We start from the raw sequence: 25,386 nt of genomic DNA on the forward strand, positions 1-25,386 counted from the left end.
GTTATGTTAATTGAGAAACTTTTGTTATAAATAAACTTTAAGTATATTGTTTACTCTGACATTCTATCTCTGTGATTGAGACTCTTGCCCTCCCGTCCCTCAATTCCGGACAGGAGGTAACAAATGTAAGAAGAAAAACGTTAATGAAGTATTTTTCATGTTTTACATCAGTGCATTAATAAAATCATTAAGATGAAAAAGTAAAAAAAATAAATAAATCCTACAGTAACGTTACAGAGATTTTAATCAAACAAGTAAGTAGTGCAATAGAAATATTTACAGCATGCTCTGCGTAATTCAAGGTATTAATAATAATAAACACTGTTTGAAGTAATTCCCAAGCATATTTAAGTGCATTACAATGCAAAGAGGTTAACCTTCAAGCAAGAAGGGGTCGAACTGCCAGTGATGTCACAGCAAAGAATCGGGCTGTCTACACACAACCTACGAACCTTGACAGATAGCAACTGTGGATCTGCAGCATCTTCCAAGCTTATGTTGTTCCCCGTCCACATTCAGTCGATCCCAAGAGTTGTGATGTGACTCGCCACAGTGTAGGGAACACAGGTTGGTAAATAAGCAAATAAACATTGGAAATGAAAAAAAATTGTTTATTCTATGGCACTCAGGAGTACAAACTGTTTACAATGTACAACAAAGTGTTAATACCATCAAGCAAGCGTAAAAGAGGAAAGTAACGGCCAGAAACAGGAATCTACAATATATTCCGATATTACATGTTCACATTATGCTTCAAAATGTGGATTAGAAGACCATAAAGTTGCAATTTGCTAAACATAACAGTAATATAAAAAGAAAAAAAATTGCCAGCAAGCCCTCGTAAGTTTGTCTACACATACATAATGAATGACACAATTTTGTTTTGAAAACATTTGCAGCTATTCACTTAACAGTTTTGATAGAAAAATAAATATTTCTACATAGGTCTATGGAAACACTAGTACATTGTGCTGAAACAGAACAATCGCTCGGTGGTCACCCTCACCAACTTCAGAGAGTTGTGCCCAATGTTATGAAAAAAATTTCAGCTCTAAATAAATAGTTTCACAGTTATGTACTAAAGGATTATGTCGATGGAGCACCCACTTTATTGCACAATGCAAAGCACTCGGGGCATCTGAAGTGTGTGCACTTAGATTAGGGCTGAGAATTTGGAGTTTTATAAGTAATCATGCAAACAAGTGACATTTAGAATTGTGGCAAATTTTTGGCTTCATCTGCTTGTTTTTTTTTGAGAATTTTATGTACTGCACAGTTAAAAATATTTCATAAAATTAAAAGAATGTTTTGCAAAAGAATGTTTTGCAAAAGAATAACAGTTGCTTTATCAGCTAGCAAGAAGAAAGTTCAGCGCTTTAAATAATATAGTGGTGCTCACATAAGCCAAACACTGAATGGCTAAGTTTGTTTCTACTGCAATAGAGGCAAAGGCTGACTGACATGTGAAGCTCAAGAGACAGGAGTTGTGACTATTCCCACGCTCTCCCCCACCAGCATGCTCTCTCCTGCACTCTGCTCTACGAACTTGCTCCATGATCCTTTTTGTGTGAGAAAATACAAGACCATTACGAACTGAAGTTAAATGTGTAATGCCATGATTTCAAACACAATCCTAGTCATAACTCTGAATGTATTATTTATATTGAAAGCACATATAAATGGTTTGTAGCCAGTTATAAATCAGGACATTTAGCTGCTCAAAGCTTTTCCATGTAAAATTATTTGATGTAGATGAAAAATAACTTTAAACTTGTAGAATGAAAATTAATTCCATAAAAGTAACATTAACCTCATAAACTGGTTCACTGTCTTTTGTGACAACTAACAGAAACGTTTTGCCTTGTTGCAGGATCACAGATGTACTTTTGTTTCATAGAAAATTCAGCTCACAATGTTTTGCAAAGCAAACACACACAAGTAAAATTTAAAAAAAAATGCATATTTAACTGATATTTAAAAAAAATATTACTGCTTCAACACGTGCTTTTATAATATTTACTGAAAATAAAAATGGGTAGTATTGCTACAGAGAAAGTTAACTGAAATTAAAATAACATTTACGAAAGTTACTGGCCACAATGGTAGAACAAAGTGTTTTTTACAAGTGTGTAAAAATTCATGTAGTACCTATGTACTGATATTTGTAAAATAAGTTCTTGTATTTGAAAATAACTTCTCCCTCCATATGTATAGCCCCAGATATGTTCATATTCTGCTACAGATTTGGAGTAAAAAGAGTTGCTAGCAGTGAGCCATTTTCATGCTCAGGACTGGTCAAACATTCATATCACTCAGTGATATCTTTGCAGGGTTAAAATGAATACTTCCTAACTTTCTATTCAGTAAACACTCTGAATATTATATCAGGGTACACCATTTCATTAAATTTATTCCATCAAATTTATTGCATCATAATTTCCAGAATTCTTCTGAAACACATAACAGTAGAAACTTAAAGTTAGTATCTAGTAACATAAAATCCAGCTTAAATATTTCACTTAAAGAAAATCCTTATTTAAGGAAAATACTTTATTTTTAAATTTAAAAATAACTGTATTCATAGTCTAAATAAATCTTATCCAATGCAGGAAAGCTCTGTTTTATACAATAAATAGTAAATTTATTTGTATATATTACGATAAAATAAAAACAGTAATTAGTATTTACATATATCAATCGAACGACTCTTTGGTCACCCATTTCTACAATCGTAAAGAAACGCCACAAAAACCCACAATAGTCTGGCAATAAAACAGAGTTCACATCTGTTATGCACATTGTCTCCACCTAACATGGTACATTAACAGGTGTGCCAACTCGCTTTACACAGCCAGGGAGCGAATTTGATTGGCTCAGAAAACAGGACATTTTCGTAACCTTCTTCCGTAAAGTGAGTTAGTATGTTATTTCCACTAAACCTGCCAGCATTAAGATTGAGGAGGATATTATTCCTGTTTAATTAAATAGATCTAAAATATTTGCACCTGAAAAGACTTTTGAGTCACAGCAATGTGTAAAGACTTCGAGCCACAGCAATGTGTTTGGTTTGTATGAACTCGCAAGATTTATCTGTATCCATGAGTAAAGTTTATTTCCTTCTTCATCTCGTACACAACACAAGTACTTTTCATATAAACACACTCTTCATGAAATATAAATTTATTATTGAAAAACAACAACGTTATTCTTTGAGATTCTTTGAGAATGTCCTGAATGCTTGTTTCGTTGGCACTGCTCACACAACAATGCAATTGCACAACAGAAGCAATCTTCCCCAACAGACAAATTGTATAAAATTACACCACGCAACAACCGACGACTAAGCTAATGGTTGACGTGCCGAGAAATTTATTATTCCCAGAGGTAAACGGTGAGAAGATCAAATGCTTTGTTTCAAACTAATTAAATAGAACAGCTCCAACAAAGAAACAGATGACTGGAGGCAAGACAAGGCTTCAACAACTATAATAAACATCACATCCACACCAAAATTAAATACTGGTTGAGTTACCACGCACCTAACTAGTTCTTAAACGTTATTTTGTCAGCCGAGATCTTGAATAAGATTGACAATTAGAGAGACAAGGTCAGGGTGAAGCAAGTCTTTCCATGCAAACTACTTTTGTTGCCAACGAAATTAGGAAATATGGCTTGAAGCTACGGGAAACCCACATCACTGCGGGAAAAATGATTTCTCATTGATCATTTTCCTTACAACACAAAAATGTGGGTTAAGCTACTCAAGTAACTTTATAAAAAAAAATTAATAAAGTATTTTTGTACTTTAAAATATTTTTTTCATGTTTACAATGCAGGCATACATACCACATATAAATATTTTTTTTAGTATTTATAATATGACATTATTATAGTTAATATAATGCATAAAAAGATGGTAATGCATATAAAAGATGGTTTATCGCAATTCTTTTAAAAAAATTGGTGGATTCAGACATGACCTGACATTCAACTTCTGAATGAAAGTGTATTTCTCAGTAATTTTTTTCACTTCAAAGTTAGTGCCTTAAGGAGACTTATGCATTTAAAATTCACATTTAAGTGCCAAGCTTGCACACATCATACCAAACTGAACCAAACTGAAATGTACAAGACAAATTTCTGTTTGGTTGGTAACCTAGTATTGCAAGAAACTTTAGTATACTAATTATATTAGCATGAATACTTAATTAATATAAATTAATTCTTGAGTATTTTTAGGGCATAAAAACTTAGTTTAAAGTTACATAATAGTAGAGAGTGAGAGGAGATTAAAAAAATACTAAAACCTATTAAAAAATATATAACCAGCTTTTAACCTAATTTTAGACATTAATCTATCATACATCAAATTCCTAAAGGCAATCTGATTGTAAAGTACATAATGTCAAATATAGGGTTTCTGTTTAGTCAAACGAATAAAATTAAAATACACATCTCAACATTCTTGGCATCTGTCATTATATCATAATCTTAAAATATTTAGAATAATATTCTTGAGAAAAACTTTGTAACAAATCATAATTGCACCTAAAACTGTGTTTGTACAAAGTTAGAGACCCAGAATACAAGTATTCAAAATGTTTTTGCATTTCAAAATATAACTTTGATGGTGGGCATAACAACCAAAATATTGATTGAGAGTTGAACAGCCTCAAAATAAAATAAAAATATATGTTCTATTTTATAATTATACGTGTCCAATATCAGCCCCACTTGGCTGTGATGGCATAACTAGTACCTCGCAAGCAGAGCAATTCCAAGGAAGCCTACGAGGACTGCAAACACCCAAAGATGTTGTTACTCTACCAAATGTTCACTTTCAGGCCATCAGTGAAACAAATAGCGGATTCAATATCCACAGGTATAAAAAAGTAACAAGTGCTCTTGAAGACTGGATGATGTCTGCTGTTGAAACATCTCCCGGCTAGACCGCTTGTGTCGGTACTCGAGCTGGAGGTTGGTGGATGTCACTTGCGGCCCACGCTGAGGTCAGCCGCCACCTGGTGCTTGGCTGCCGTGATGGCCACAGGGAAGGGGATGGTTACGTACTGGGGATGTCCAGGCGTGCTGCCGGACGTACCACTCGTGCCTGCGCACACACCACTGTTACCAGCTGGACCCCACACCATCACCAGCTGGACCAACACACCATCACTAGCTGGCATCCCCAACTGGCCTCCATACCATCACCAGCTGGTCCCCACACTATCATCAGCTGGTCCCCCACACAATCACCAGCTGGACCCCCACACCATCACCAGCAGGACCCCCACACTATCCAAGCTGGACCCCCACACCATCAGCAGCTGGCCCTCACACCACCACCAACTGGCCCTCACACCACCACCAACTGGCCCTCACACCACCAACTGGTCCTCACACCACCACCAACTGGCCCTCACACCACCACCAACTGGCCCTCACACCACCACCAACTGGCCCTCACACCACCAACTGGCCCTCACACCACCACCAATTTACCTTCACACAATCACCAGCTGGCCCCTTACACCATCCAAGCTGGTGCCCCACACCGTCACTAGCTGGACCCCACATCAACAACATAGCAGGCCTCTCACAAAGTTTAAAAACATGGGACTGCAGGGAATTTTTTTTGACGTGACAACTTCTAATAAATCGATGAACGCCGGCTGCACGCACAAAAAAGTGTCCCGTTACGCACATTGTTCCGTTACGCACATTATTCCGTTACGCTGTGTCCCGTTACCCTCATTGTACGCTTGCGCCGCATCTATCTCTCTTCAACTCGATTGGCCTATGCGTCCGAGGAGAAGAAAGACAGCGGCAGCACACAACTTACATCTATACGTGAACTGTTTCGTCGACTGTTTATAAAGTGAAGTGAAAAGTTAATATGGTTTTCATTGCTTATTACAACAACAATTTCGGCAATAAAGGTTAATTATTATTGCATTTTAAAAATCTGATTACTAGTATAATTTCAAGTATTTATTCTTTTATTATTAAAAAAAGTAGCATCTGTCGGCGAGTGCAGTAATAATAGATTATGTTAGATATTTGATTACAGTTTATTTATATGAAAACTTGTTCATAATTATATATTTAAAAGAAAAGTTAATGTGGTTTTCATTGCTTATTACAACAACAATTTCGGCAATAAAGGTTAATTATTCTTGCATTTAAAAAATCTGATTACTAGTATAATTTCAAGTATTTATTCTTTTATTATAAAAATAAAAATGATTCAATTTTATTCATAAAAGTATGAAATCATTTCATCAATATTTTGTTATGACGTCACGTTAAACTATCGTCCGTAAACCGACTTTACAGAAAACCAATATATTTTTTTTTACAAACTTTGTTACTAAGCAACCACACATACAAATGCAAAATCTTCCATTTGAAACTAATTGTCAGTTAATGAGTCGCTCATAATATGTTCAGTAAATATTGGCATTACTTAATATTCTTTAAAAAAAAAAAAAAAAAAAAAGAGTTGTCTGTAAAGTCGGTTTACGGACGATAATTTTACGTGATAACGTCATAAGAAAACATTGATGAAAAATTTCATACTTTTATGAATTTATGAACTGAATTATTATCACTGAATTATCATTATTTTGTATATGTAATACAAAGGAGTTAATTGAAAATTACAATTTTTTTAAATTGAATACTAAATAAAAGCAGTTGACTTTTTATACGATCGTTTATATGAGATAATAATTTTTTAGTCAAAATTGTAACATAACCTATTATTACTGCACTAGCCGACCGATGCTACTTTTTTTTAATAATCAAAGAACAAATATATGAGATTATATCGCTAATAAAATTCTTAAAATGCAAGAATTAATTACCTATTTGCAGCCATTGTTGTTGTAATAAACAATGGAAACCACATTAACTTTTCACTTCACTTTATAAACAGTTGACAAAACAGTTCACGTGTAGGTTGTGTGCTGCCGCTGTCTCTCTTCTACTCGGACGCATCGGCCGATGGAGTGGAAGAGAGATAGATGCGTCACAAGCCGATCCTGCCTCTCTATCGCTTGCTCCGCGCTCTCGCTTGCACGCTCGGCTCAGGCGGAACGTGACAATGAGTCATGCTTTTACGTGCGTGCAGCCGGCGTCCATCGATTTATAAGACGTTATCACGTCAAAAAAATAGCGTTCTATACAATCTTATTTTTACAATTATTGTTACAAAATTGAGAAAATATTGCATAACCAGCTGTTTGCATAATATCACCAGTACAGTGGCTGAATCTTGTAAGTGTAGGTCATATACAGTAGCGGATCCAGAGGGGGGGGGGGTCTAAGGGGCTCAAGCCCCCTCCAAAAGCATCTGGGTCCACTATTGTTTTAGTGTTTGCCTTGATAAAGCCTAGCCTCAGCTGGGTCAAGCCCCTCCCAAACCAAAATCCTGGATCCGCCACTGGTCATCTTACTAGATTGAGAGGACAGGCAGAGAGTGTCGGTTACCTTGGGCCAGGCTGAAGATAACCCCGTTGGGCAGCGCGGGTGTGGGCGCGGCATACACCATGCCCTGGGCCGTCTGGTACATGACGCGAGGGTACGGCGGCCCCATCAGGCTGCCTGCAACACGAGCGAGGTCTGGGTGCAAAAGGGACGAGCTTGAGGGACAAGTAGTTCAGGCGACTGAGGGAACCACCTCACCAACAATCCCAACACAAGTTGAAAATAAGTCACCCAGTACTCAGCTTTTCTGCATACGACAGAGCCGTTTCACTCTGCTTTTGACCATGTGACCAATGTCACCAGTGTGCATTTGAATTTAACACTAATATTCTTTTGTCACGTTTTCTTATAAAGTTTTAAAGTAAAATCTTTATAGTATTTTTTTATTATTATTTAGATAGGTACCATACTTAACAGGTTTATATTACTTGTTTTAATCTGTTTTTATGTTATGTTTAAGTTGATTGTAGTTTTGAAAGGCTAGATACAATTAGTAATTTAAACATTTTTTAACGTGTTTTAAAGAGCTAATATTCTTTAGTTAAATTAAAATTAAAGTTCTACGTACTTTTAAATACGTTAATAGTTAGTTGGTTTTAAAAGATTTTTAACATTTATATTTGGAATCATCCGGCTGAGGACTGACATTCTTCCAGCTAACGTACCAATGTACGTTTCATTTATTATGAATTATATAGGATTTGACTTGATCTTTAAAAAAAAAAAAAAAAAAAAAAAAGCTCGCATTCTTTGTCATTTCCACGTGAAAGAGTGTGGGTTGTGTACGTGACTGGTGCAGGCAGCCAGAGAACACAACGTTGTCCATTTCAACTTCTCATCGCTTGAAGGTGATACTCCTGACAACTGACCTCTTTCATGCCATCCACGTGCTCTGCAAAGGTGACAAATAATCATTTAACTCTAATATTTCTTGCCAGAAGCATGGATTCCAATATTTACAAGTTTTTGGCTCTATAATAATTCTGGATATCCCTCTTCAATAGTTTAATAAGTTATTCATAATATCATCCAACATAGATAGGGTTTCGACACTCTTACTCTAAACAGTTTCCCTGAATTTTCTGTGTTTTCCCAGTCCAACCAAACATTTATCTGTCTCATCAATCAATCCTGTAAGCTAACATAATACCTACATCAAACTGCAAATGCTTACTGAAACACATCTCAACCAAAAATAGCATGTTAAACTCACCATAAAATCTTTCTCATGCAATACGCAGTTTCTACTGCTGCCTTGTCCATTAATGTTAAGCAACCTATGTTGCCTATATGTAATACAAACTTTGGCAAAAAAAAACATCAGTTGTGATGGTGAATGACTACTGACATTTGGTCGGGCTCAAATCATTCAATCAGCACACAGTTTATTCATTAAGTGTTTTCTCTTACGTTGATGAAGAAAGCGGACGGGTTTTCAATCACACGTGAATTTTTTTTTTATTATAATAGCCAACCAACTTTTTTTACTCATTAAAGGAACACACCAGTATTACAAATTACTAGAACAATTTAGTAAACTAACATTTTGTCTATTTCCCCGTGTGTTTTCAAGGTTTTAAAGACATCTTAGTTCCTTGAGTGTGCCATGATTTCTAGGTTTTTCCTATATGCGGTAAGCCTGGTAGCTTACTGTAATGTTACTTTTATGTTTAAGAATAATGGGCTTTTCTGACTTGTGATAAAACCGCATCAGCCTTTGCAGGGCATTGGCCTGTGTTTCTCTAGCAAGGCCACTAGCTATGTCGTGGAAAGAGCTGTGTTGGACTAGTGAGGAGAGTGCAGGGCAGTAAGACAAGAATGGCAATCAAGAATTTTACTTATTTTCGATAGTTCCTTAAAATCAAGTGGGTTTTAAAAATGTAGCTATTAACATATTTGCACGGCCGTCGAGAGAATTTTGACGGGCTTCCTCCCTATTACTTAATGCACAACTCTTCAAAACTCTCACTATTTAAAAAATCAAAAGACTGCAAACCTTAGAGAATATAATGATGCATAAAGAGACAACACAAAGTGATTTTTAACAGGATTTTAAGAAACATCTTTAAATTTTTTCTCTCAATAAAAAATAATTTTTTATCACTTTGCACCTTTTGAAAAAATTATAAAATTTCATTTTCAAAACTTAACAATTAATGTAATACTGAACTACTAACAGATTTTCTTTCTCCTTTTGAGCACATGATTCGTGATGGTATTCCATGATTTCCTGGAAACATTAAGCATATTGCATTTTACGTGACTTGCATTTTTAAACAAATAAATAAAATAAACAAGTGACACAAATCAATGAGCTTAACAAATATGCTCTCATATGAATAACCCTGAACCAAATCTGACTAAATGTATATTTAATACGTCATGCAACAACTATTTTTAAGATACTTTATTTATTTTCTGCATATTCAGTGATACGCACCACTGTTTCTTGCATAAGATTTAGAACCTTTGTACTTACGGGTCATTTAATTAATATTTCAAACAAACTGGAAAAAAAAAATTGATAAAAAAATTACACACAAACATTATACACAACATTCACCTATCGTGACCGGTAGACTTTCCATTATCAGGATATTAACATTCTGTCGCAAACGAAAACAAAGCCTCCTTCCTATATAAGATGAAACAAAATATATTATAGATATATTTTTTCTCTCTCTTTGTAGTCTGTTATCATAACTGTCTTCCAGGCCGATTTGTTTGTAAAGAGTGCGTGAGTGTGAGTGTGAGAGGGTGAGTGTGTGGTGTGTGTGTGGTGTGTGTGTGGTGTGTGTGTGGTGTGTGTGTGGTGTGTGTGTGCTGTGTGTGTGGTGTGTGTGGTGTATGTGTGGTGTATGTGTGGTGTATGTGTGTAGTGTGTGTATGTATGTGTGTAGTGTGTGTATGTAAGTGTGTAGTGTGTATATGTAAGTGTGTAGGTGAGTTTGAGTGTGTGTGTTATAGCTAGGGACCGGAAAAATTCGCGGATTCGATGAACTCCATAGTTCTACGTACGCTCGGTCAAATGTCACCCACCCATTGGCTGCTGTCTTGTGAGACGTCCCAACGTAGCAGCCTGTGATTCGTATAAAGCTTTGGTTGGGTGTTTCTCACTGGCCCAAAGTCCTCCAGGTGAGTTGTGAGCCAATAGCAGAAGCAGCACTGAGGTATAACTATTTACATTTTAGCCTATCGCGAAATGAATTCGCGAATTTTTTCGGTCTCTAGTTATAGCTTGCCGCCTTGTCGACAGCGAGCAGGAACAGTCCACTGGTCTCACCTGAGACGAGCTGCGGCTGCGGGGCGGGGCCCGGGCTGGGGGCCTGCTTGGTGTCCTTGGAGACGTCCGCCACGCCGCCTGCAACACACAGCCCACCCCTCAACACCAGCCTCCTGGTGTCCGCACTGCAAGGGCACCGGTACTGCGATACCAACTACTTGTTACAAGGGTTCAGTCTCAATTCCACCGACAACTTCGCCTGCAGGTATTTAAGATACACCGGGCGTCTGGATTATGTTTAACTGAATCAATTACTACAACCATCGAGAATCTTTTCACTGAAATCACTTGTGGGTAACACCATCATTTTCCACATACTTTTGGGGAGTGTAGATAGAGACACTATTATTTACGATAAAAATGTTGGTCGGTTCTATTTTTCAAAGGCAAACACCAGCCTTGGGAAGCGTAAGTCGTATAAATGTTTTCAACTCATTCTGCCGTGTTGAACCTGTAGCCGCAGATTCTCGGTCGTATTCAGACTCATTCTGTGTATATCACCACATATCTCATTGTATTGTCTTTACTGTTAGCTCATTTACTACAAAACTCTATTTACAAAAAGGTTACTTTCGAGCTGTGAAAGGTCACGTAAAGTGATAATTATGAACGCTTGCGTGACTTTATACGGCTCTTAAATAAAGATTAAATTATATTGGTACATATTGAGAAAATTGAAGACGGAACACCAAATACGATAGAGCTATCGTGATGAATGTAGAGGAAAAGCCCTCGTATAACAGTGACACGGAGGCCACAACCAACACGGCGAATGAGACAGACACTTGGTCTCCAGGGACGACTAGAGGGGATGTCGGCAATGAGCGGAGGGGAGGGGTAGGTGAGAGATATATCTTACCACATTTTATACAGGCTGTCCCACAACTCAACGACAAGCCGAGAACAGCTAATATGCCAATTAATAAAAATAAAAAAAGTCCATAGTTTACGAGTTAAAGAATTTTTTTTTAATTACCACCCAGCACCAAATTATTAGCTACATCATCATCTGCTTCCAGCCTGTGGCCGGGTCAGGAAAGTAAAATGCCTCCATCGCCTCTGTCTCTCCACCATTCCTCCTCCTTCACTCTGTTCCATTCTTCTCCTCTCTCCCGCACTCATTGCAGTCTTCTTCCAGTATACTTCAACTCCATCACTTTCCCAGGCAGCCTCTCTTTTTCCCGTTCACCGCACATCACATGAGTGCCAATTACAAGACTGAGATGATATGGCCTATACTATTGATAAACAATTCAAAATAAAAACAAACATGACATACTTTGGGGACGAGGGGGGAGGGATTTTTTCGCATGGCTTATGCGGCAACAATTTTTAATCAGGTAAATTTGATTACTCGCATTATTTTTTTTGCTAACTTAGCAAGTTATTTGCTTTAATTACCCATCCTTTCAAATAACTTGCTAGGTAAGCAAAAAATAATAATTACAGAGTGACTAGTGAAATTTACAGGATTAAAATTTTTTTGGAAAGTCTTACACATATTTTTCCCCTAAGAGGAGAGCATGTATGATTTTATTTTGGATTGTTATTAAGTATGGTTATTTATGATTGCGCAGCAAAAATGTTTAGTCACAATATCTAATGATTTGGTACAAGGCGAGGATTTAAAAACTAAATAAATAAATAAATAAATAAGCCTTCAACTCAAAAACGACACTTAACGAATTTTTGTTTTTGACTCAGAAACGTGATTAATTTGGCCTAACAAAAGTTATCGGATTGGAGTAGAGTTATGGGATAGCCTACATGGTTTTAGAGCTACTGCGACAGTAGTCCAGCCGACTAATTGTACCTACATGTAAGATAATTTCAGATTAGAGAATTTATTAAACAATAAGTCTGTGGAAACCGCCGGAGGGTGTGTAGTTGCCGACGCGGCCTCCTCCCCTCCTTCTACCGCCTTGCAATGCCTTCTCTCTCGCCGAGCGTCGAGCCGACCAGTAGATAGGTGCCGCGGTCCCAGTGTGGTCAGCAAGCTCCAGGGATGGTTGTCACGGGCCGACGTTAGTAGTCCCGCAGAGATGGTGGTCTGTCGCTAGGAGACTGGCGGGAGTACAGTCCTCGACTAGTCGTGCGCCGGGCGGCGGGTACTCGCGACCGAGGTCCTGTGTTCGAGTCTGCTAGAGTTAGCAGCACCCAGCGACCCGCACAGCATGCACGGGGCAGAACAGTGTTAAGAGAATGGCAAGTGAGAGAATCACGAACTCACAGCCCGATTCAATCCCCTGCCCTATCCTTTTTCTTCCCGTGGGAACACTGGTGGAGTGAGAAGTTAGGCTCCTGATATGCCTGAACCACTGCCGCCTCCCTTCAGCCCCGGCCCAGATGGAGGGTCATGCACGCAGGAAGCTGCAACGAAGCGCAACCACTGAAGGCGAGTCGCCGCCATACATCCTCTACGTGAATGGGGCGTTACACGCTTACTGTGTAAAACCAACCAGGAGAAACAACTAGGGAAGAGCGAATACTGAGAAAACATCCATCACAATCTTCCATGAGGAACTTGTGGAATTTTAGTACTGACGCCGAAGAAACGCAGTATCTCAGGGGCGAGAGTAGGTTACACAAGAAACGACAGTTATGTCAACGTACCTTTAGATGAAAAAACATGGTTACTCCAGGCTAGCACTTGACTGGCGTCTTCAGAATCTGCACCAAATTATTTTATCACAATATACCTAACGATAATAATGTATAAGTTTTATGATCACGTGGCACTCGCTTACATTAGTGAAAATCAAAAATTGAAGCAGTTTTTAGTGATGTTGAAGGTTTTCGGGGGTAGGCCTACTGGTTTTTACTGGTGACTTGTGCCTTGAACGTGTGAGTTGTGAGTGGTGTATGTGCTTTCATTGACAGGAACAGTGTCAGTAAAATAACCACGTACAGTAAATGATACAGACTTAAACACACTGTACTTAACGGGGCAAATGCCAGTACCATTGCCTATGCAGTTAGGCGTTACTGTGGGAGGCACCTACACCCCTAGGGGGAAATAAAAGAAGAGATAACGAAAAATATTCTGCTCGATAGTTTTGATAATGACTATTCAAGGCATCATAAAAACGTTAAAATAGCTAACTATATTTTTCAAAATTTCGGACTTTCCATTTCCATAGGACCCAAAGCCCTCCGGTGATGCACCGTCTGATAGCGTGTTCGCAACAATCCGACCAAGAACCGGGGCAAGAGACGGTGCCTTTCCTTGCAAGTCTTCGCCTGCCTTTACCTCCGAGGTCAGACCACGTAACGGAACTGTTAGGCCCGTTCTGCAATGGCACGGAAACGGATCTCCCGGAACATTTCACTGTCGCGTTTACTGCTTCCACAATTCACGAAACGTAACAAGTGGCGATCAATGAGATTGCATTTCAAGGTTACAAAATAATAATTAAATTCTAATATATAAATATAAAGTTTCGAACTCACAGCACGAGCAGAATTAAAATTAATATTAAAAAGAACCAACAAAGTAAAAATAGAACAATATATATTCTTGTACTTAAAACAATTCTTAACGGGCCTTAGGCCCGTTCTACAAAGCCACGCATGGAAACACGGGCCTGTATACAGATTAGCTCGGCAGTGCCCAGCTCTTTCGTTTACGTTGCTCCGTGAGACCAATAGAAACAGAGTATTTGGCCTCGGTGTAATGATGTTTGTTTATATTCTAAATATTTTTAAAATGGCTGCCAGTACAAGAATATCTAGTGCTATATCATTACTCTGTGGTTTATTTTTAATACATATGTAAATCCTGACCGTGTTATGATCTCGACATTCAATTTCTTTTAGATAAATTAATATTTCGTAACCGTGAAATTCGATCTCAATCAATAGTTGCCATTCGTTACGTCTCCGTGAACTGGGAAAGAAGAAAATGCGATAGCGAATGTTCGGGGAGATCGTCTCCGTTTCCGTGTCGTAGAACGGGCCTGAGCAACACACATCTTATAATAATAATAATAATAAACTTTTAAAACCTTCGAATAAGTTGAAACGCGAAATAACTATGCACGTGACGATTTTACCGAAATCTTTCCTGATCTCTGGAAAATTGCTACATTCATTCTAATTCATAAAAAAGGAGACAAATATAACATGGCTAGTTATCGACCAATCTTACTCTTATGCTCATTTTCGAAAATTTTTGAAAAAAAATATTTGTAAATATATTTTGTTTAATATAAAAAAAATACCTATTAACACAACTACAACATGGATTATTAACTATCAGAAATACTACCACGAACCTGTTCAATTTTATGAATAAAATTTAACATGATGTTACTAATAGGTAGAAAACAATATGATGTAATATATTTTGATTTCTTAAATTAATCATTTGACACTTGTCAAGTTTCATTAATTATTCAAAAGCTCAAAGCGTTTGGTCTAGATAGGCTACTATATCATTGCCTAGTTTTCAAATTATTTATGTGATGGTTTTTAATGGTAAGAATAAGCAATTGCTTATCTAACTGGTAAGTAAGAATCTTGTTTCGGGAAGACCTCAAGGTGGAACTTACGGAGTTCCTCATGTGGGACTGCGTCACCTCTTCTTTTTAACGTACCTATTTGTAAACGATTATGTAGATGTTTTATATTACTCCCATGTTTTAATGTATGCTGATGATCTCAAACTATATAAAACTATTTCAAATTATAGTAATCATTTAGAACTGCAAATGGACATAATTTCTATAAAAATGACGAAACTAACGCCATGTCACTAAACTATGAAAAAAAAATTATTTACATTTACGAGAAAAATAAATAAATCTTTGTATACTTATTCACTGAATGATATTGACATTAAGCGTGTTACTGAAATATATTACCTTGGAGTGCTTCTGGTTTCAAAACTACATTTTAATTAGGTTCATAACTAAATAAGCTAACGTCAGTGATTCCATGTTATGCTCTCATAAGACCAAAATTAAGAATATGGTTCTGTAGTTTGGAAATCTTATCACGGAAACAAAAAAAAAAATACAAATGACTAACGTTTTTAAAATAATCTTCGAAAGATTTCATTCAAACGATGCAAAGTTTAATTATCATGAAAAGTTACAAAAATATTAAATATACTGTTATAAAACTGGACGTTCTGCCCTCGATGCGCGCTTTATCATGAAGAGTTTTTTTTCCTTCAAATTATGACTGTAAAGAGGTAAAAGAGTATAGCCTAAGTCCCTGAAAGTTTCAGCCTACAGTCACAGGAACGAGATATTTACCTCACTACAGTCATATAAATTACTCATGCATTGTGTCGCTAGCATCTACTAATTAATAATTGTAGTATATCGTTTGATCCTTTTATGAATCCTCATAAAATTAGTATTAATGAATTTATAATACATTAGCGTGTAAAAATTATTGCAATTTAATTGTAGTAATATAAATCATTGATTTCCATATATTATGCTTTATGAGTAAGTTACATATATCGTGAACGTAAATTTAGTAGTGAATTCCTTTGTGTTAATTAATTTTAGTAGTAGTATTTTCTAACTGCTATGTATCTATGATTGCTTAAAAATCCGCGTCTACACCACATTTAATTTTTTTTCCTTTTTGTTTCTTTGTTTTTCCTTTTTTTTTAAATCCTTTTTTCCATATTTATGTTGTCTGCATTTGTATTTGTTTTATATTTGTATAGCGCCAGTCTATTTTGGACTACGTCTGTTGGCCGGCGTTTAATAAATGTATAAATAAATAAAATAAATAAAAATAAATTAGTATAGCCTCAAATTGATATCATTATTCATATGAATAACATTTTCGTTGGCTCATGGGAACATGAAATACAATAAGCCAATAAGAGAACTACCAAAATCCACACCACCCAAGCACATGGAATCCGAACAGAAGGTAGAATGTGGCTGCAGCCAATGAACGTAATGTATCGTTTTTTTGTATGGACAAGTGCGTGGTGCCACAAAATAGCGCCGCTAACGCTGCAGTTCACAGCGATGTTTTCAGCGCGGGCAGTACGCCGCGGCTGCCCACTGCTCGCCAATATCCGCCCGCCTACCCCGGCTAGCGAGGCACAGGTGGGCGGGGCCTGCCCGCGCGAATCCGCCCCCCGCGAGCTCCACAGGCCAATCCCGGCGCGCCGTGCTCGCTACTGCCCGCGCTCAATACATGCGCCGTCCACCTGGGGCTCACACACACACGCTTAAGTGCCCGTCGCTTCTGGCACAGGAAGTGAACTGGCGTGTAGGTAATCTTACACACTTATTGAACGTCATAAATACGAAGGTTTGCTCTATGTACATACACATTATTTTTAATCCAACTACAACTTTTATAAATTTTTAGTCTCTTCCAACACATATGAAAATATATCTACACAGTGTAACTTCCTTAATACACTCAGACACCATACATAATATCAGGGGTGCCCGCGCAGCCTGAGAATTTTTCACGTGGGTTTTAACCGATACAAGTCATCTCTGGATAGGGTGCTTGTATGTTGTATGCAGCCCATATTTAAGTCTGTATGCATGCAATAAGCAGAAATTTTTTTTAAATATACAGAAAGTTTTCCATTGACGTTTACGTTTATCATCCCCATTTCACAGTCACGATTTTGCAAGCGCAAGCGAGCCGCCTTTAGCGAGGAGCTTCTTAGTTCCACTCAGTGCTTAATTTCTAAAGTTTTAGGTGTGGGAACTCTAAAGCGGGATGCTCAGACCGGGGGGTCTGGAATACCCCCCAGGAAGGAGGAGGGTCCGGGGGCCCTCCCCCGGGAAAAAGTTTTGAAAATTATAACTGTAAACCCGCGTTTTTAGGCCATCCAGACATAATACTACAATTATTTTTATAAAAAATTGATATTTTAATGGTGATTACTTTTTAAAGTGCTTGATTATGATGTAAGAAAATAAAAACATGAATTTAAATTGAGTTCACCCTTTGCTCCATTAACATCTTGTTGACTACTTTCACTGACCATAATATTGATCCAACGTAATTGTTTTTTAAACTTTTAGTTTTAAGTGCGTTTCCCTTGCGTTCCGGCACTCTTGGGAGGTAAGGGAACGCCGTTCCCTTGCGTTCCCACTGAAATTAACCCCTGGTTCCACTGTTAGTACGTTGTTGTTGTTGTTGTTGTTGTTGTTGTTGTTGTTGTTGTTGTTGTTGCTGCTGTTCTATTTGGCAAGATAACAGGTATACTACAAAAAATGTGCAGATTTTATTATAAAAAAAATCTTTCTTACAAATTTAGAACTTGCACTGTTATCATTTACATCAGCATTACCTACATTAACCAAAATAATTTACCAGTCTGAAGAAAAAAAAAGTAATACTTTTGTTCGATCAAATTTTTATGTGATGCATTATTTATTGATCTTAATCAGATATTTTTTTGAGTTACGAATTGTTTTAAAATAACATTTAATAAATGGTAGCACAAATTGGATACAGTTATTAAAAGAGCATGAATTCATTATTAAAATACGTATTTTTGGTTTGTTTTTTTTCAAGACATCGAGAGAATACAATGTATGGAAAATTACTGATAGCTACTTGTTTATATTTTTACTGACAATTTCCCAGTTATTTTCCGGTTTTCAAGACACTTTTCCAATTTCATGAGTTCTCCCTGCTTCCCATATTTTCCTTGACTGTGAGAACTGTGATAAGTTAAAAGGCTCCCACACACGATCAGTCCAGACTTATCATTCGGTACTATATACAGTCGGAACTGCCGTGTGTGAGCAAGGACGGTGGACTGATCAGTCGGAACTGATTGACTGTAGAACTGATGGATTCCCATCAAATGGGACTGTGGGCTCGAGTACCCTCAGTCCGAACTGTCGTGTGTGGGAACAGCGTCTCGCCAGTCCAAACCACCAGTCCATCAGCTGAGTGTAGTGGCAGACATATTTGTTCATTCTCTTTGTTATTTAGTTACTTTTTACCCTCCTTTTTCTAACTAAAAGTGTAACTGCAACTGTGACATCCAAAGATTCATCCATATTATACGATGCATACAACAGCAACTACAAGAATGATCATTTGTGGGGAAGGCTTCGGTTCAGTCTGAACTGAGCACCTGGACTGATGGTGGGTGCAGAAGGCCTCAGTTCAATCCCAATTGTCAGTACCGAACTGGTAGCTGGACTGATCGTGAGGCCCGGACCTCGCGGCAGCTAGGCCCTAGCCAGCACTGAGCGGCACTTGCAGCCGAAATCATTAAAGGCCCTGTCACACTGTCAAATATTTGTCTCCAACTATACTTGTCAACACAGTTGGAGGGGCAGTATTGTACAGAAAATGGCTTCCAATTTTCTCCAACAAATAAAGTCGGACAAATAACCTCAAATATGTTTTGAATCATGTCACACTATCAAAGTTGAATTTTAGTCTGAGTTATCTCAAACTTTACAATTCTAACCTGAAGTTGCTGAATGAAATTTTTGAAACCTATTATTATATTATTGGATTTTTTTTAACATGTTTAAATTTAAATCACAGTAATATTTGTTACATGATTAAATGAATGATCAGTGATTTTTTTAATTTGTAGAAATATAATTTCATTTTTTCACATAAAATATTTCCGCATAATATATTCACATTAAAATTATTTTAGTGGTTATGATGAGTCGCGTCCTCCCGGGCCAAACCGACGCTCGAAGCATTCAGAACAGTAGCGCTTATTCACGCCACTCCACGCGGTGGCCTCAGTAAGCCCGCGGAATTAACAGGCCATTAAGGGATATATGAAAGCACCGAGAAAGGAGGGCGAGGGGGCAGAGGGGTGGTGAGACCGGACCATCCTAATCACAGAAGGTATGCGCGCATAACGTCAGTGGCCGTACTGGGCCACCAGTCGCTCAGGTACCTGACGCGCGTCACGGTCTTAACTCCCGCGTTCGTAACAATATAAAATATTGACCTGGAACGGTACATAGCATCTTAAGATGTCGCGAGGCATCGTGTGGTATTTGTCGCGTCGCGTAAGTTCTGATCCTGTGAGCGCCAAACCTAAACAAACAAACAAACAAACAAACAAACAAATCCCTGCGCGATCTACCAGCGGCATGACGCGCGAGACCCGAGGGAAACAGGGAACAAGTCCCAGAAGCCGCGACGCGCGCGACCGGTATTCGCCGGCGCCGGTCGCGATATTACCAAATTTGGGCGCGCCGTGCCAATCGGCGCTCTGAAGCGCCTCTCGAACGAGATTGCTTCTTTTTTTTTTTTCGGGCGACTTTTTTTTATGGCGCGGCGCGTTAACTGCTGCTCGCGAAGGCACAGCTCGGCGAGCGAACCCGCGACCAGAGTCTGATGGTCTCCGTCTCGAGTACCGCAGCAGTAGAAGGAACAAGTGTGCTCGGGTACACTTTCCGCAGATCAACCATGCATCTATCCAAACGATTTAAAACAGCTGCATTACCTTATCCGTCCGTCAGAATATTTCCCCAAATAAGTGCTGCCAATCTCTCGGAGATTTATATCGGTGTTTTTTCTCCTGTACGTAATGTACAGTATGTTCATAAAAGAATATCACAGTTATAAATTTTAATAGTATCAACTGTAAGCGTCGTATAATGTTGGTTCTAGGTCACAATTAAATAGTTTCGCAAACCGTTTTAGATAATCGCATGCGCGAGTAGTGATTTGTTGTCTTCTAGCTTGCAGCGCAACCTGCGCAAAATGGCTATTCCTGAGCGTTAAGCAATTTGTGTTAAGCAATTTGCTAAGAGTGAATCTGTAGTTTCAGTTCAACGTACGTTTCATTTAAATTATAACTTTGATGCCCCATGTAGCAATAACATCTGCCGATGGTATAGGCAATTCGAGACGACGGAGCTCATTTTCGCTGGCCTCCGCGTTCACCCGACATAACGGCATGCGATTTTTTTTTTCCTTAGGAGATTTATAGACACTAGAAAAATTCGCGCTTTCGATGACCTCTAGGATAGACTCCACAACCCCCTACATACTCAGGCAAATGCCACCTGCTCATTGGCTATTGACTCGTAGCCAATCACAGAAGCAATACAAAGGCACAGTTGTTTGGATTCAAGCATATCGTGAAATGAATCCGCGAATTTTTCCGGTCTCTAGAGATTTATAAAAGATCGTGTCTACGTTTCGCTGCTACCTAATGATTTTTCATAATTGAGACTCAGAATTGAAGAGGCTATTATTGCTTACATTACTCCGGACTTGTTAACCAAAGTGTGGGAAGAATTTAACTTTTGGTTGATGTGTGCTGTATTACTAAAGGTTCACATATTGAACTTTGGTAAGAAAAATTAGGTTAGTTTACCTTCGATTTGATGTATGATTTGGTGTAGAGTGTCTAAATTAAACTGTTATAATATACCATTGAAAATGGGACATTCTTAGACACCCTGTATTAGTAGGGACTGAAAAATTTCGCGGGTGCAATGACCTCCAGGATAGACTCCACGATCCTCTGCACAATCGAACAAACGTCACCTGTTTATTGGCTGCTAACTTGCGAGGCATCTCAACTGGGTGACTCGTAACTCGATACTTCTATATTCGAGGGTCTCTAATTGGCCCACAGTCCTCCAGATTAACAGTGTACCAATAGCAGTAGAAGCTAAGGTATAACTATTTAAATTTTAGCAAGTCATGAAGTGTAGCTATCCGCGAATTTTTTCCAGTCTCTACGTATTAACATATTCTTTGAATAATTTGTTTGGACTTGAGTTTTAACAACCAATGTTAGCTATTATTCAAAACATCTGAACGAACAAATATGTGCTCCACATGCCTGTATTCTGGCAACAATTGACTGGCGCAACCAAACCACAGATGTAATTCATCCGTCCGTCCGCCAAACGTTAGAGTTTGCCAAGCTTTGACGGACGGACGAATAGAATTTTTCGGGCCATCCGATTGGCTGCAGATCACGTGATCGACGAACGGTTTTCGGCGGACTATTGTAACAAAATTTTAGGCGAAAAATATACTGCGGTAAGCAACATACCGCGGAAACAGGAACTTAATGAAGCCCCCGCCGCGAGCTCAAGGAATCTTTCGCAAACAGCGAGCACATAAGGTACGCGCATGTGTTTGCAGGTTTAGCAGGGTTATGCAGGCATATGCAGGTGTATGCCGATATAAGCAGGTGACTAAAGCAGCCACGGGTGTGGACGGCTCCTCAGCAACAGACCACAAGCCTGCCCGTGGCGAGTACTCTACTCTCTACTTGAAGGCCCCCCCCCCCCCCCTCTTTCAGACTGCTACCTTGTGGCACACAAATGGGTATGAAAGTAGGCATGACAGTTTAAACAGCAGAACATACGACTGACAAGACAGTGCCGTGGAGATCCCACTTCTTTTATTCCACGAGTCCATCTCATCTACTTTGTGATTTTGCTATCTACTTTTATTTAAATTAACTTATCTTAGGGAAAAAAAAATATTATTACAGTAACCCTGACTTTCACTCTCAAAAGTTTAAGTTTAATAATCCATCAAGCTAACTTCTAGAAACTCTGAAATGTGACTTTTACAGCACAAAAAATACTGCTCATTTTTTAAACATATAATTTAATATAAACTTGTTAAGATTAGTACGGGTTTTTCTGGTTTATTTATAGAATTAAAGTATCGATACTAGTATAGAATGCGATACAGAAAATTTTTCAATATATATTTAATGAACCTAACTTAACCTAACCTAACCAACCATAACCACTACATTAAGTAACTTATTTTTAATGTAGCTGACCTAACCAACCTTTCACTTAGTTTTCAATACCTGGACGAGTGCAAACCTAACCTAGGAAATTAAACGTTTCACATAACCTAGGAACGTATAGTATCTTGTTCTGAACTGCATCCAAAGTTTCATGAAAATTTTAAAAATACACAGTTATAGTGGAATCTCAAAATATTATTTTGAAATTTATAAACAATGAAATAAAAACTTATTTTTTTCTTTTAATAAGACTTCCAGCCAGAGGGTTGTATTCTGCAAAGAAGAGAGGAGGTACGAAGGCCCGCGTGTTGCGGCTGTATGGTTGCCCACCCTGGCGCGGAAATGACGTCAGGGCAGCTCCCCACTTCCGGCCGCGCGCGGCGTGTCTTCCGCAGTCACGTGGTCGCGTGGGCGGGGTTCTCTCTGCCGTCCGAGAGCTTGTTTCTGCAGCGCCTTGCGCCAAGCCCTATCAGCGCCGAGCGAACCACAAGTGGTTCAAGTGGTAGGGTAAGTGTAGGCGATGACTCATCAGAGCGTAACGAAAAGTACAACGCTCTAATGAGGGAGGGGGGGACGAATAAAGTAGACTAAGTAGAGTCAGGCCATTGTAACTGTCTTTGCAGGATTCTGGCCGCCATGTTTGTTACAACTGTGAACCTCTACTGCGCACGTTTAGTTTAATCGTTCAAGTTAATTAATGAATGTTTTGTTTTATCATTCAAGTTTTCACTTAGTTTTGTGTTTGAAATCCGGGTTTGTCGCACCGTCCACTGTTTACCTTAGTTAAAAGAACCAAACGATATACAGGCATATATTTATAAACGATTGACCTGTTTGTCAGCCGTATTAGTTTAGTTAGCAATACACTGGGTTACCTTAACAATAATAATTTGTTCGGCACTATTATACTAAGCGTTTGGTTGAGTCCACTGTACTTAAAACACCTCGGTGCCTACTGTTCGCGCACTGCACCACACTGTAAAATATTTTTGAAAATTGAACTCAAATAACCCTGTAAAATTACAGATATTTGTAAATTTGCGCAGTTACATGAAATAAAATGTATCACTACAAAACATGCGTTCGCAGTAATACTGGGTTAGGATTCTTGGCCTGAAATCTATGCTTTGTGTAGTCCAGTACCTACATTAGTTAAAGTTATTTGTAAAGCGTTTCTTAAATAGCTTTCCAGTAATAACTACGCACATTAATAAGCATAATATAACAAAATATAGCCCCAATTGTTGAACATTCTATTATCTTTTCTATGGTTCAAAAAGTTTATGCTTGTAAAAAACATCCATCAAAATTTTAAATTATGCGCCAATTTGTCGTAAGCGCTTTTAGCATTTTTTTTTTTCTTTCCAAAAACGTATTTTATATATGCAAAAATAACCACAGCAATGTGTTGTACAAATTTACAATAGTTTTCTTGAAGTATTGCGAACTATTTCTTGACAATTCCAAAGGAATATTTTGTTAACGTACAACAAAAAAAAAAAAATTCTGCGTAGAGCCTGGAGATACTTGCCAATTCGCCTAGGGTGTTGTTTGCCTGGGCCGCGCGGTCTCGCTATAATGTCACATCTACCTGCCATCACACGTACTTCGCCAACATTTACAGCGGTTAATTTTCTGTCTCCGCAGTAGGTTTGGCGAAGGAGAAAAAAAAAACTTGCCGCTAAAGTAGAGCTCCTGCCTTGACAGAGAGGAAGGGGCGCAGAGTGGTCATTTAAAGTAGATTACCTACAATTACATGGCCTCGTGTATAAACGACGGAGCTCGAAGTCCATTTTATAAAGTGCGACATGGAATCAATTTTGGCGACCGTTTTAAGTAGATTAAACTATAGCTACACAGTAAAAAAAATACCCGTTGAACTATAAAAAAACCTGCAGCTTCACAAAGGGAGTCTTGCTCGCTCGCTAAGAACACATGAGGGTACTTCATGACCACTGGGCGTACACGAGTGTGTTGAAACATGCCTACCTGGAGGTCAGGGCTCAGGACGTATGCTAGGGCACAATCGACAGATACCTATATGCATATAAACCCCTTCCCCAAGCGACATTTTCATAAAATTACTCCTACCAAACGCCGTTTACCGAGAGCTAAGATGTTTAAACACCAAAAATTTTTCAATAAGTTGAATATCTTGAAGTGATGATAAATTCAAAATTTAACTTTCAATGAACATGTACGATATGCGTACAGGAAATATTATATATGTATACAGGAAATCACTCCGCTGTGCCGGTTCTGCGAATTCGGTCTGGTCCACGAAACACTGAAGATAATGTGTATGGTGTCTATGTAAGCATAGTGACCTATGCTACTTCTGTCTGAACTGGGCCAGTGCAACGTGCACCTATGTCAAGTATTTATGTCTTAACAAAGAATGGCATTGATTACAAACGGAAAAGCATGCAGAACATCATCTTCGGAGGTCCTACATGTATTAAATGGAGTAAAGTTGCAGAACTTTCTAAAATAATGGCAACACGCAGAATAAGTAATAATGATAAAATATAAGCTAGAAACTCTACACTTAATTGAGTGGCAAAATCGATGGTACAACTTTACGAAGGGAAGATTTGCATATGCGTTTATGCCACATGTAAGGTAAATATTAAAATACAAGTGGCTAGACCATAATGATTACTGTTCCCAATATCGATAGGACACGGTAATTTAAGCCACCAACTTAGCAGATAAACCACTTTGTGAAACTTGATACAGAAGACATGTTGAAGAATTTAGGAGAGAAATTTTTTTTATTACATCACAGGTACAATGGCACACAAGGAAGCCTTTGAGATTTAGAAGATTTAGAAGATGACAATAGAGGTGGGAAAGAGACTGGAAGAATTTAATAGTTGGTATAACGAAGAAAGAC

At 38.2% G+C, this 25,386-nt stretch overlaps 1 protein-coding gene across 1 annotated transcript in view; it reads right to left on the bottom strand.

The window, feature by feature from the left end:
* Positions 1-590: 590 nt before the first annotated feature.
* The window catches only part of LOC134538729 (serum response factor homolog), a 155,562-nt gene continuing 130,766 nt past the window's right edge, over positions 591-25,386 (bottom strand). Inside the window, exons 4-6 of the mRNA XM_063380191.1 lie at positions 10,772-10,849; positions 7,492-7,605; positions 591-5,110 (exon numbers count right to left, since the gene is read on the bottom strand). Coding sequence (XP_063236261.1) covers positions 4,989-5,110; positions 7,492-7,605; positions 10,772-10,849 — 314 coding nt within the window. The 3' untranslated portion in view covers positions 591-4,988. The remainder of the gene's footprint in view (positions 5,111-7,491; positions 7,606-10,771; positions 10,850-25,386) is intronic.

Source organism: Bacillus rossius, chromosome 1, assembly GCF_032445375.1.
Source record: "Bacillus rossius redtenbacheri isolate Brsri chromosome 1, Brsri_v3, whole genome shotgun sequence".
Lineage (NCBI taxonomy): Eukaryota > Metazoa > Arthropoda > Insecta > Phasmatodea > Bacillidae > Bacillus > Bacillus rossius.